We start from the raw sequence: 12,134 nt of genomic DNA, 5'->3' as shown, positions 1-12,134 counted from the left end.
CTTCAACATCAATAGTGACACTCATTCATTTTTAAACACCTTGTCCTTTGTTCTCTCCTCACTGCATTTTATTTCCAGTGTGAAACGCGTCCACTGGCCTTAAAGTCTCCAGTCTGCTACTTATGGAGAGAAGCCTGTTGCCGGCAGTTCCCAGGATCAAAGTAGATAAGCTCCTCGCTGACGCTGTCGACCAGGTGAGGAGGAAGGGGTGAACAAACAGCTGCCGTCAAATAGAACTAACTGAGAACGCAGTGATAGGTTTTAGTCACTTGTTATGCTTTTATTGTCCCACACAGGTGAAATTCACACATCATACATTCAGTCATTAGAGTACAGGTTCAGTATATCCAAAGTTATTACAATCAGTTATTTGATAGTAGAAAATTCTCCCAACTATTAAGCCATGTAATCCATAATGTTGTGCATTTGGTTTGGGAAAGATCAGTTCCATGTATAACTATGTTCAGTGCAGTAATGACCTCATTCTGTGTGTAAATGGCAGCAGAAAACCACTTCCTCTTTGCACTGGTCCAGAAATAAAAGGGAGCACTGTGTCACCAACCTCACTTTTCACACCAGACAATGTCCCTGCTTAAAAATAGAAACTTTTGCCATATTCAGAATGTATGTTCCCATATCAAAGGGGGGGGGGGGGCATCAGGGGACCATTGAGAGCTGCTAGATGAAGGTGGAGTGTGTGCAATAGAGGTCACTGTTGTGCTTCTGGCTGGGGAGTGTAGCGCAGGTACTTCTTGCCAGAGGGCAGGTCTTTGGTGTAGACGCCATCTGGAAACAAAGAGGCGGCCTCCTCCTCAGACATGCTCGGAGGAACCATCACACAGTCCCCAGGCTGACGGGTGGGGAGAGACAGACACGGAAAAGAAAACAGGTTTATCTTTGTAGCCAGCTGCTGAAGTAATTGGTGCCAACACAGGTCACTAACAAAGGTGTGACACACTGTACCCTCCAGTCAGCGGGCGTAGCCACTTTTCTCCCTGCTGTGAGCTGGAGCGAATCCACCACCCGCAAGATCTCATCAAAATTGCGTCCTGTGGTGGCGGGGTAGAGCAGTGACAGTTTCAGCCTTTTGTCTGGGCCGATGATAAACACCTAACCACAATCAGAGAGAGAGAGAGATTGAGACTGAGAGGAGCTGATATCTCCTTCTCCACAGGCACAAACAGAGATAAGACACCAGTTTTCAAGGCTGTCTGTAAAATAAGCAAATTAAATTCTGCGTTGGGCAGAGAGTGTGATGGCGCTCACACAGCGGGCAGTGACTGGCATGCCGTCTTTGTCCTTCTCGTCTGGGTCCAGCATGCCCAGGGCCACTGCCAGCTCCCGTTGACTGTCCGCTATGATGGGAAAGGGCAGCGAGCAGCCGTCAAACTCCTCACAGTTGTAGGCCAGGATGTCCTAGTTAGCACAGACACACAAGTCCATTAGTTAGTTATTTAAACTAGTTGCAACACTGATGAAGCTCTGTCTCACATAAACAAATATATGAAGTGATATTTACAATAAAAGAAAAATATTTAGGTAAATTGCAGCACAAATTAAATAAATATTACGCCTGTAAAAAAAAAAAAAAATCCAAGATGACTGTGATATTTCTCACGAAGCCTGGTTTTGCAAGTATTTTAAATTTGCAGGTTACCACATATCAAGATATCACTGTTAGCATGAGGCTTTCTTTAGATGTCCATTTCAGTTCAGTGGTTCTCATTTTTTTCCACATCAAGGCCCCCTAACCTGACACAAACTGCAGCATGAACCCACATCTGATAAGATGTTTTCTTTGAGGTGTTTTATTACAGAAAGTGTTTGAAACCCATGACTAAAATAGTCACACATTCTGTCACTGTGTTACTTATAGATGGAATTATAGTGAAAATAAATTATTCCACTTTTTGCTGGGAACCCTCAGGAACCACATCAAGGACCCCTGGTCTAGTTAACATGAAATTATAATTTCGGCAGCATTACATTGCTGTGTGTAGTTAGAACCTGCAGTATACTAAAATACAGTCACCCGTGTCCTTTAACCTGCTGCTAAAACAAGGCTTGTGTGGAACTCGTCTAATTTCTTTAAAATGAGAAAAGTCACTGTCAATGCAGAGGAACAGCTGCTCAATCAGACTTTGATGCTCAGTATGTCATGAACCATCTACGGCCACAAAGCCAAGTTGGCCCGTTACAGACAGCCTGATGCCCTCTCTGTTTTACTGATGTCAGCTCTGCGTGTGGTTTCAGAAAACACGCTGTGGCCATCCCACCGTGGTCCAGCCGTGGTGATCCTCCAGGCAGTCGACGGACAGGGCGATCATCTTGACGCCGCGTTTACTGAACTCGCTGTGCAGCCTGGCAGCTCGACCCAGCTCTGTGGTGCACACGGGGGTGTAGTCTCTGGGGTGGGAGAACAAGACTGCCCATCTGAGTTGAAAGGGAGAGGTTGGTGAAGCTGATGTAGGATGTAGTTCGGGGTCAGATGCTGTCTAAGATTTCACAAATGGGTTTCAGTCTGACTCTGCTTCCTCTCGTCAGACGTACACCTCTTGATGATTTGGTAACTATTTTTACTTCTTGTTGGGTTGCACAATAAAAGCTGTCTGGTGTAGATAACAGGATGTGACCTCTGTGTCAATCAATTGTTGCAAAAATAATAAAGTCTATAAAAAAATAAAGGTATTAGGTTCGACCTCAGGCCTGGTCAGCACACTGATGCTTTTGATTTGGATCATCTCACTCTGATCCAGAGCCCTGTGGTCAGGTCATAAACAGCTGTGCACCTGATGTAAAACAGGGCAGATTAACCTGTCCATTTCTCCACCAAATTAAAAAGTCTTATATTCCTACTGGCCACTCATTTATCACTATAGGCTTATAGCTTTTGCTGACAGGCTATAGATAATTGGTAATGTGCAAATCAGAAGTCAGGAAGCTGTAACAGGAACTCTACTCACGCCAGCTCTCAAGTTCCCCCTCTCATGTTAACTGAATTCTCCAAAAGCCTAAGAATCTATAAATGATAATCATAATCAATATGGCTACTTACGAATCACCCAGAAACTCGTGGAGTTTAATTTTGCCAGTGGTGGTCTCTGCCTCGAAATCAGGAAATACATCTCCGAGCAGCAGTCCTGGCATATTCACTGTGACCGTGAAGGTTCAGCAGCTGCTCTGATGACAGACGGCATGAGAAGAAGAAGAGGCGGAAACTTCCCCCATGAGCAGACTACTCTGTCTACAAAGGACAGTATATGACAAACCAGACTCATTAACTGTGGTGCGTTCAGGGCGCGTTGGGTCGCAAGTGACCTTTTATTTTACGCACGCCCCAGTTTCCCGATAAGAATGTAGATATTTTTGTTCAAGTGCAACACTGAAACACTTCATGATAACATTTATAGAGTCAGTGCATTTGGTTGAGAAGTTACGACCACAAAATGTAAACCTCAATACTCTTTTAATTGCATGTTAATGGGGAGGATGGTGTAGCCACGTGACCAGAGCAGTCCAGTTCTGAACCGGACTGTGCAGTTTGCAGGATGTTTTGCATCTGAGCGCAGCAGGATTAAAGTGTTGACTGGGGGTCCATAAAGAAGGGCGGGTAGATTACAGAGGACACTGACAAACGAAAATGTCCTCACCAGCGTCCAGACGGAATAGCTGCCGTGGAACTGCGTGTGGGAGCCGCTCATCATCTGAGTGCCATGTCCGCCGCCGGGGCTCCAGCTGCTCTTACTCTTCCTCTGGCGCTCAAACCGAAGACTTTTCCGCCAGTCTGAGTCAGCCCATGTTCACCATAACGCTCCGGTTTTTGCTGGCGATAGATCTGTGGCTGTCCAAGCGGCTCGGGGTGTGCGCTTGTGAGGAGTCTCCGTGGGGCAGCATACGGCCCCTGGTGCGGCTGGTGGAGTTCTCCGGGCATGTCATCCCGTGGCTCGTCGGCACTCTGTACACTCTGCTCCGGGGAGAGACGGTGGCGGAGCAGGAGATCATGCTGAATCTGGCCCTGGGTAAAAATGTGTGTCTCCTGTTTTGAATTTGAGTCAGGTGTGACCCTCAGTAGATAAATGGAGGACAGACTCAATAGTGGTAGTATCCGCCTCTTAGAACTGCTATCTGTGACCAACAGATAACCCTTCCCTTTATTTAACATCCACATTTAGGCTTTAGGCTTTTAGGCATCTTTGCTTTGTCCTGCACGTGGAACGTCAGCTTGAAACTCTTTAAACTTCGAAGAAACATGATTTTTGTGACATCAACTTTCCTGAATACAACACTCTCAGAATAATGTATCATCCTGATGTCATTCAGGTGTCTGTTGTTTACGCACCTTTATTTATCACCACATTAGCTGCGCGTAAAGCCGATGCGTTATTACGCACACTTTTGCCAATTCCAAAGTGAAGCCTCTGTGGCTCTGTAGAGCTGAATGATGTAAATATTCAAATAGCTCAACACAGCAGGCCAAAGCCTCGTCAGTCCACCCAAGTGTCAAATAATGCATTAGTGTAGAGCTGCAGGCTGTTTGCACGTCCCCGTGACCGAGACACAGCCATGGCACGTTTTCTCTTTTGAGCTGCAGCTGACTGCATCTGTGGCCACTGAGAGACATGCATGAGACACGCATGTTGCTGTATTTGCACATATGGATTATAGTTGCTGACTGACAGCTTTGAGGTCAAACCCTGTGCTCCGGTGGAGTCCCTGAGCTGTTCTTCGCTACAGTCTCTAAGATGACACGATAATTTGGAAATATTGCGGCTTGTTTTCTCTTCCTGTAGACCAATCAGAAACTAATGAGTTTTTTTTCAGTTCATTTTATAGGACACAATATTATTAAAAGGTAAAAGATCCTTTGAAACCGCTTTCTGATATCTCACACTTTATGGATGTCCAATTGTGGTAACTAATGATTAATATTAATGGTAAAATAATTTATTGGCCCTTTATAGATCAGCGAAGACATTAATGAGTACAGCTCTGGGGTTGCTAGGTTGTGATCATTCTTTGGTAAAACATTGACTTCGTCCTTTTGCTCTCTCAGTTGGATGGACTTCTGGAAGAAAACATATATTCATTACTTCTCAACACAACTGCAGATTTAAAGACCTATTACCAAGCTAGAAACTCAAACATTTATTGACAGATTACTAACATTTATTACTACATTATTATTAACTATAGTAGAAAGGATGGATACCACACAGACATTTTCCACAAAAATATGTTCTGATTAATAGGCTATATCAGTTATTATTTATAAAGAATCAGGGAGGGATTTATTGAGCATTAATACAGTAAATAGTTAACACTTGTAAGCCCTTTATAAAGAATACACTGACTGTGCTCAATTAAGAATTAGAACAGTAAAAACAGAACCATAGCTTGAAGGGCCTTGGCATAAGTGAACAGACAAAACAGAGAGGATGAAGTGACACTAGACACTATATTCCTGTAGAAAGCCGCTGCAGTTAGGGGAAAACTGACCTCAGAGTTGCTTTGTGAATAAAAATGTTTTCAGCCATGCAAACTGAAACCAGTGTTGTTTCTCTGTTTCTCCTGACAGCTCTGTTGTTGGATCTGCTGCTGGTCAGAGTTGTGAAGACTCTGGTCAGACGTCGCAGGCCTGCCCAGAGCCGCTCTGACATCCTCTCCACATTCTTCGTGGAGCGCTACTCCTTCCCTTCAGGCCACGCCACGCGGGCGGCCATGTGTGCCCGGTTCCTCCTAGCCCAGCTGGTGGACACAGCCTCCATGCGGGTCCTGGTGGTGGGATGGGCCGCTCTGGTGAGCCTGTCCCGGCTGCTGCTTGCCAGACACTATGTGACAGATGTGGGCTTTGGCTTGGTTATGGGTTACTGCCAGTACGGCTTGGTGGAAAGGCTGTGGTTGACCTGGGACTGCCTCCAGGACATGATGCTTATGCGACTGCGAGAGAGACTCAACAGGGCCTATGGTGGACTCTGGATGGCAGATTGGAAGCATTAGGTTTGGTGGTACGGTGTGTCAGCTTTTATGGACGGGGAAAAACATGTAGCATGAAGTGTGTGTAACTCCAAGTTTCCCTACCATTAAAAAGTGAACTTTATTTATTTGTGTATTGAATCTTTATGCATTGGAATTGACGGCCTGGGCAGTCACTGGCGAGTTGTAGCTTCTCCCTTCAAGATGCACTTGTTTGCACAATAATGATGCATGGACTTAATCTCACAACGCTGAAACCAAAGCTGAATTTAATTAGAGCCTTTTTTAATAAAAAATAAGTAAGCTGTGCACCATTTCCAGATGTGCTCACTGAGACAGTGTATGAGTTGGTTGATGAGTATGAAAGCTTCAACTACTGTATGAAAGTGACTGGCACAGTCCTCCCGCCGTGGGTGGCACATTGTCACAAAAGTAGTGTGTGGTTTTGTGTGCTGCAACACCACACTGGGTTCTCGCTATTTGTGTGACCGCTGGTGGGGATGAAGTCAACTCACACTCACCCAAGTTTCCATCAGCTGCTGCTGAGTCTCCTGACAGTCATTATACTGTAATACATCCCATCTCCTCTTACACTGTTGATAAACTGTGCTGTCACCACCCCCTTTTTTAACATACCATTGTAATTTTGAAAATAAACTTCACAAACACGTGGAGTGTTTATGTGGATTCGGCCTAAAACTGTTAAAGAGCCTGGAGAGCAGATAAGTCATTTCGTTTTGCCTGTGCATGACTGATCTAGAACAGCTGGAAGGTGTGCATGTAAAATGCAGATGCAGCCAGTTTTCCACTGCAGGGCAGTGCAAAATGTTAGTATGGCTGCAAGTAGCAGCATAGGGTTCGTACAGATCTTATCCATCTATCTGCCACAATACAGATGAGGGGTGAGTGTGTATGTGTGTGAAATTTCTTACATGAGCAAAAGTCCAACAATAATATCGGTTTGCAAGGAGAGCTAGCAACTCCCAAACCTCTAAACTGCTAACAAAGCTCTGGCCTCAGCTAAAATTAGCATGTTGTGGCGCTGCTCCTGTTAGTTTCTTTCTACATTGAGTTTGCCTTTGTGAATCAATAATAATAATTATCCATTGTTACTGAGAGATACTAAAATCAGGTCAACAACGATGGAGTGTGCATGGTTGGACTAGGAAAGAAATTCACCCCTAGACTTATCTGCTGTGACAGGCCAACACTGCGAATGAGAGGCACACAGAGAAGGCTAGGAAAGAGACTGGTGGGGGCCAGTGAAAACTTGCTGTAGTTTTGACGGTCCACTGTCTCACTGTCCAGTCCTGATGGCCAGTCAGACTATGGAGGAGATGCCTCAGAGACTTGCAAAGCATGAAGACGGATGCGGCAGTTGTTCTGCTTGACAGGTGGGTAACATTATTATTTCTGTTTTACAGAGACATTAGGTCAGTATTATTTTGTCCTGTTTGTTTATGTTTGTAACAGTTAACCCAAACTGGTTGGGCAAGCAGGTGCTGGTAACATGTTTGTGTCTCCGGTAAGGAACACACAAATGATCTACACATGTAACGGACATGCTTGCCTTTTAGTTTTCCATGATATGCTGTCAGTGTGATGTTAGCTATAACAGCAGGAGAGGTGTGAGTATCGACATCTGCTACTGGTGTGCTGGCCACAGGAAACTGTCTTGTCTCTGCATGTTAGCTTTGCAGTGGCAACTGTAGCTACAGTTTGCTCCATATCATGGTATTTGTCCACATAATGATCAAAGGGTTGTATTGCCACAAAGATCTAAAAACAAGTTTGCTAGCACAGTGGATTTATTTTGTTAGATACCTAATCTAAAATGCTAAACCAGTTAACATTACCTTCCTTGTTAGCTTACCTACAAACCTACAGTCCTCTCTTTTGTCATTTCGTTTTGTGACAACCATCTAAATAACTGACTCTACCTAGTTTTACTCCAGTGCGTTTTGGCTGATGTGTTTGTGTGCATGCTGTAGAAGGCCTCTGGATTCTGCCATTGTGTCGTTGCCTTGGCAATAAGTGTTGGTGAATTTGAGGGGGTGGAGTTTCTGGAGGAGCACTGAAGGGAGAGGTGTGTTTGTTTTGCTGTTGCGTTCAGAATTGCTTGCTCCACCATTAATAACTGCAGTTAATTTTATCATGATAGTGCACTGCTTATCTCATTCTATTGCAGTTTCAATTTCAATATCATTATCAATCATTTCCAAATCTGTCTGCTTGTAATGTTACCTGTCCTACCACTAGGTGTTGCTGTGCACATCCACAGGTATGGGCAGCTGTATGTATTGCTGTATGCCTGATCTTTAGCATGCAATTCCTCTTCATACTCATGATACTGTAATGTTTTGGGATGTACTTAGCAGTGTGTGTGTGTGTGTGTGTGTGTGTGTGTGTGTGTGTGTGTGTGTGTGAGATTACGTGAATTATGACAGGGAAAGCTTCAAGTTTTGATAATGCGTAAACAATATTGCATCTTAACACGATCAAACTCTCCTTCTTAACGTGTATTAGTGACAAAATGTTAAAGCTGTTATTTGCACAAATGGTGCCCCATATTACAGCATCATGGCTCAGCACATTAAAGCTTAAATTGCTGCAGTGGTGACCGGGTAACAAACAAAAAAGCGTTTCTGAAGCTGTGATTTTGGAGTTGAAACAATGACAACAGTGTTTTGTTTTTTAAAAGTTTTTATTGAGAACTTACAGAACAAAAACATTTATTGACAGACATCAAAACTATTTACCATTATTACTTTTTGTAATAATAACCGAGATCATCAGAGTTCTATCACAGCTACATGAATATTCCTGTGTTGTCATAATACATCTTATTTACAATAGTAATAGACAAAATAGATTTTAATGATGCAAAAACACATAGATTAGCATTGAAATAACCTCAATACACTTTAAATGACTATATGTTTTATCCCATTCACTTGCTCTTGCATTAGCACAGTCCAGTAAACAGCAGTCTCTCTCTGTCTGTGTCCTCTTTAGCTGCTGCCATGGCTGGCCCTGCCCTGTCTGATGTCATAGGTGACCATGTGGAAGTTGTCCCAAGCATACAGCTTCCTCTGGGCGTGGTTGTAGTCCAACATGCTGTTGTAACGGTACTTGTTCTTGAAGGGCACGGCCACTGCCCGCCCCACGCCGGTAGCTGTGTCAAACACAAAGTTGATGGTGGTGTTGGGTGCGGTGTAGCTGGCCACTGTGTACAGACGTCCACACACCATGAAAGCATTGGCCACTGTGTTCTTCCTGATGTTGGTCTCCCAGCTCTTCTTCACTTCCAGGCTCTCGGGGTCCAGTTGTGAAATCACAATGGCACCTTTTGCCTTGCTTGTGCTGTAGATAGCCCACAAACCTTGTTCATCCACTGCCAGGTCGATGTCGGTGTAGCCTCCCCAGGAGTAAGGGTGCTGGCCATGGAAGCCAGCGTGAGGCAGGTCCAGACGTGATGCCAGGCTCTCAGAGGCCAGGTCGTAGCGGATCAGGGTACGGCTGCGTTTGCGCTGGTAGTACATGGAGCCACGGTACATGGTTGCCCCTGTGCTTTCCACAGGCTCCGGCAGAACCAGGACCTTCATAGGGAAGCCTCGGGAGAACTGTTCCATGTCTTCGTATGCAAAGAGCTGACGGACGTCTTTGCCCACTGCGTCGATACGCCACACAGTCTTGTTGGTGTAAAGAGGGCCCTGAGGCTCGGGATCTTGCAGCCACACTCCATATTTACCTGTGATGCTGTCAGCCTTCCTGTGCAACACAGGGTCTCCCACTGACAGCAGCTCTCCACAGCCTGAGGAGAAAACATCATGGTACGCGTTATACATTTTCAATGCTTTAAAATGCATTAAACTGCATCAATATCCCATCACGAGGGCAGCAGAAAACCAATGTTTACCCGTGAAGTTGTGATTTCCTTCAGGAATGAGGTGGGATGCTGGAACCTCTGTCACCTCAGCCTTCATCTCCTGGTACGCCCCATTCCCAAAATCATACGCAGGGTCTTGGAGAGACACAATAAAGGAGAAAGTTATGTAAAGAAAATATTACACTAAAGTTCAGATTGGGAAGGAATTTTGAGAAGAACATGACAGAAAAAAAAAACTTTTAGTAGTAAGCCACAGATAAACCAGAGTCAGTCCCAACACACAGACAACATCAAAGTGTAAGTGTCTCATATGTTTGCCTCAGAGCACAGCGGGCTCCCCCTGTAACCCTGCTATTGCTCTCCTGAAAATGATCACACACACGTAAACAGTCACGCATGAGTGACAAAGCCATAAAAGAAGAGTCTGTTGTAAATTCCTATCCCCTTACTCAACCTGGCTAACTGCAACCTGATCTGTTGCCCTGGGATACTTTTCACAGCCCGAGTCAGCCACAACTACATTTATCAAACAAACAAACAAACAAACCAACAAACAAAAAACTCTGAATATACAGAAAGAAATGTGGAAAAGAAAGAAATTGGGATTTGTTTTGATGTACAGTACATACCACTGGCAGGTCTGCTCTCACGCTGAGCCCCCCCTGAGGTGTGTGTTTGCTTGCAGGGCTGCTGCCTGAGGCTCTCTGCCTCCTGGCTCAGCTCGCCCAGCCTCCTCTGCAGCTCCTGGATCTGCCTGCTCAGACGCTCCTTGTCCTGTTGGAGCTGGTTTCTTTCCCCAGTAACCTGGGCATAAGCTTCCTGGAGACCCTCTTCACCATTAGACTCAATCGCAGTCCCGCCAGTGCCTCCATCCACTCCTGCTATGAGCCGGCTGACCAAAGCCTCCAGCAGGGTGAGCCGGGACAAGACTCCGTCCATTTCGGGTTTCACGCCGCTTCCAGGGCAGCTGGACTCCTGTGGACTGGCCACGGTGAAGGTGTAGTGGCAGCGTCCAGTAGGGTCATTGGAGCGGTGGAGGGAGGCTCGGTCTTCAGCCTGGCTCTGGCGTGACAGAATTAAGCAGGACAGACACAGGAGAGACACTTGGAGCCACATTGTGGAGGGGGCAGACGGAGTCACTGACCTTCTAGTTTAGGAGTATTTGCAGAGATTCAATTATTTATCTTCCTCTTCTTCTCTTTAGAGGATAGACCCTTTTTAACTGTCTTTAACTAGGCTCTTCCTACCTGAGTATCCCTGGTCAGTGCAGGTCAGTGTCTGAATCCCAGCAATGCTCAGAGTAGGATATTTATACAGTTAACTGTCAGGGAGTGGGAGGGGACGAGGAGTGTGGCAGGGAATGAAATAGCCAGGGGGGTGTGGAGTGTGTGTGTGTGTGTGTGTGTGTGTGTGTAAAGGTCCACGTGTTTCTTCTTTTTGCTGGTGGTTGGGTGAGGTGTGCTGAAAGGGACAAACAATGTGAAACTCATCCAGTACCAGTGGAAAAATACACAATTTGATGTTTGTTTTTTCCTGCATGGAAAAAGTTATGTCGGTATGTCTCTGCAGGTTGTTTTGACTGGACAGCATCTCTTTATGGCTTTCGGCTGTGGCGCTGTTTACTTCCTCCGTGACTGATAGTTTTACTATTAAACCACCTTGTGATTAACAGTTTATGACCTGGGTAGGAGAATTCGGGAATCTGAAGCCGACATTCACCAACGCTCAACAGCAAGGCGGCCTTAGTGCAAGCTGGTGCTGTTCTCCTCCCTCACAGCTGGACAGGATGTCTGGCACAGGAGGATAGGCTGGCTGTCTGGCAAGAAACGGAGTGGTGGCGGAGTTGCTCTTCTTCTCTTCCCATGAAGCCCCATAAATTCCCAAAAACTCTACGTGCCAGTAAATCAACAAGACTAATGGCTCTTTGAGTCTACGCTCCGGCATAGTGGTGCTTTGAAGAGCTGATCAGGTATAATGTTTACCATGTTCACCATCTTAGCATAGCATGCTAACATTAGCCAAAAAAAAAAGTTATTTCGATTCATCCTGAGGGAGACGTGAATGTCTGTACCAAAGTTAATGGCAATCTATCCTACATTTTTACTTTGGGTTAGGTGATCACCAAAGTTATTTTGATGGGGAACCAATCACCAAAGTTATTTTGATGGGGAACCATGGGAACCGTGAATGTCTGAACAGAATTTAGTGCCATCCCTGGCTTTCTGAACCCACTGAGGCATGGGGCCCACCTGTGTTTCAGCTGTCTACACGT

The 12,134-nt window shown here is 45.3% G+C and overlaps 3 protein-coding genes across 4 annotated transcripts; 1 reads left to right on the top strand and 2 right to left on the bottom strand.

Moving 5' to 3' along the window:
• Positions 1-264: 264 nt before the first annotated feature.
• On the bottom strand, positions 265-3,230 carry LOC111229003 (peroxiredoxin-6-like). 2 transcript variants are annotated; one of them, XM_022755149.1, is made up of 5 exons: positions 3,056-3,230; positions 2,277-2,433; positions 1,267-1,416; positions 964-1,110; positions 265-850 (listed from the first exon to the last, which is right to left on the bottom strand). In XM_022755149.1, exons 1-5 carry the CDS (start codon positions 3,145-3,147, stop codon positions 710-712), a joined length of 687 nt encoding a protein of 228 aa, XP_022610870.1. In that variant the 5' UTR covers positions 3,148-3,230; the 3' UTR covers positions 265-709. The 2 variants fall into 2 exon arrangements, with proteins under 2 accessions (XP_022610870.1, XP_022610871.1); XM_022755150.1 differs by having other exon boundaries at positions 2,277-2,406.
• A 298-nt stretch (positions 3,231-3,528) lies between these two features.
• LOC111229095 (phospholipid phosphatase 6-like) lies at positions 3,529-6,097 on the top strand. Its single transcript, XM_022755269.1, has 2 exons — positions 3,529-4,019; positions 5,576-6,097. Exons 1-2 carry the CDS (start codon positions 3,641-3,643, stop codon positions 5,995-5,997), a joined length of 801 nt encoding a protein of 266 aa, XP_022610990.1. The 5' UTR covers positions 3,529-3,640; the 3' UTR covers positions 5,998-6,097.
• Positions 6,098-8,715: 2,618 nt separating this feature from the next.
• On the bottom strand, positions 8,716-11,126 carry LOC111229040 (myocilin-like). Its single transcript, XM_022755196.1, has 3 exons — positions 10,492-11,126; positions 9,893-9,997; positions 8,716-9,787 (listed from the first exon to the last, which is right to left on the bottom strand). Exons 1-3 carry the CDS (start codon positions 10,976-10,978, stop codon positions 8,985-8,987), a joined length of 1,395 nt encoding a protein of 464 aa, XP_022610917.1. The 5' UTR covers positions 10,979-11,126; the 3' UTR covers positions 8,716-8,984.
• Positions 11,127-12,134: the final 1,008 nt, after the last annotated feature.

Source organism: Seriola dumerili, unplaced genomic scaffold (assembly GCF_002260705.1).
Source record: "Seriola dumerili isolate Sdu_G_001 unplaced genomic scaffold, Sdu_1.0 BDQW01000226.1, whole genome shotgun sequence".
NCBI classification, from domain to species: domain Eukaryota; kingdom Metazoa; phylum Chordata; class Actinopteri; order Carangiformes; family Carangidae; genus Seriola; species Seriola dumerili.
The sequence above is the reverse complement of the archived record's forward strand: the minus strand, read 5'-3'. Positions and strand labels throughout refer to the sequence as shown.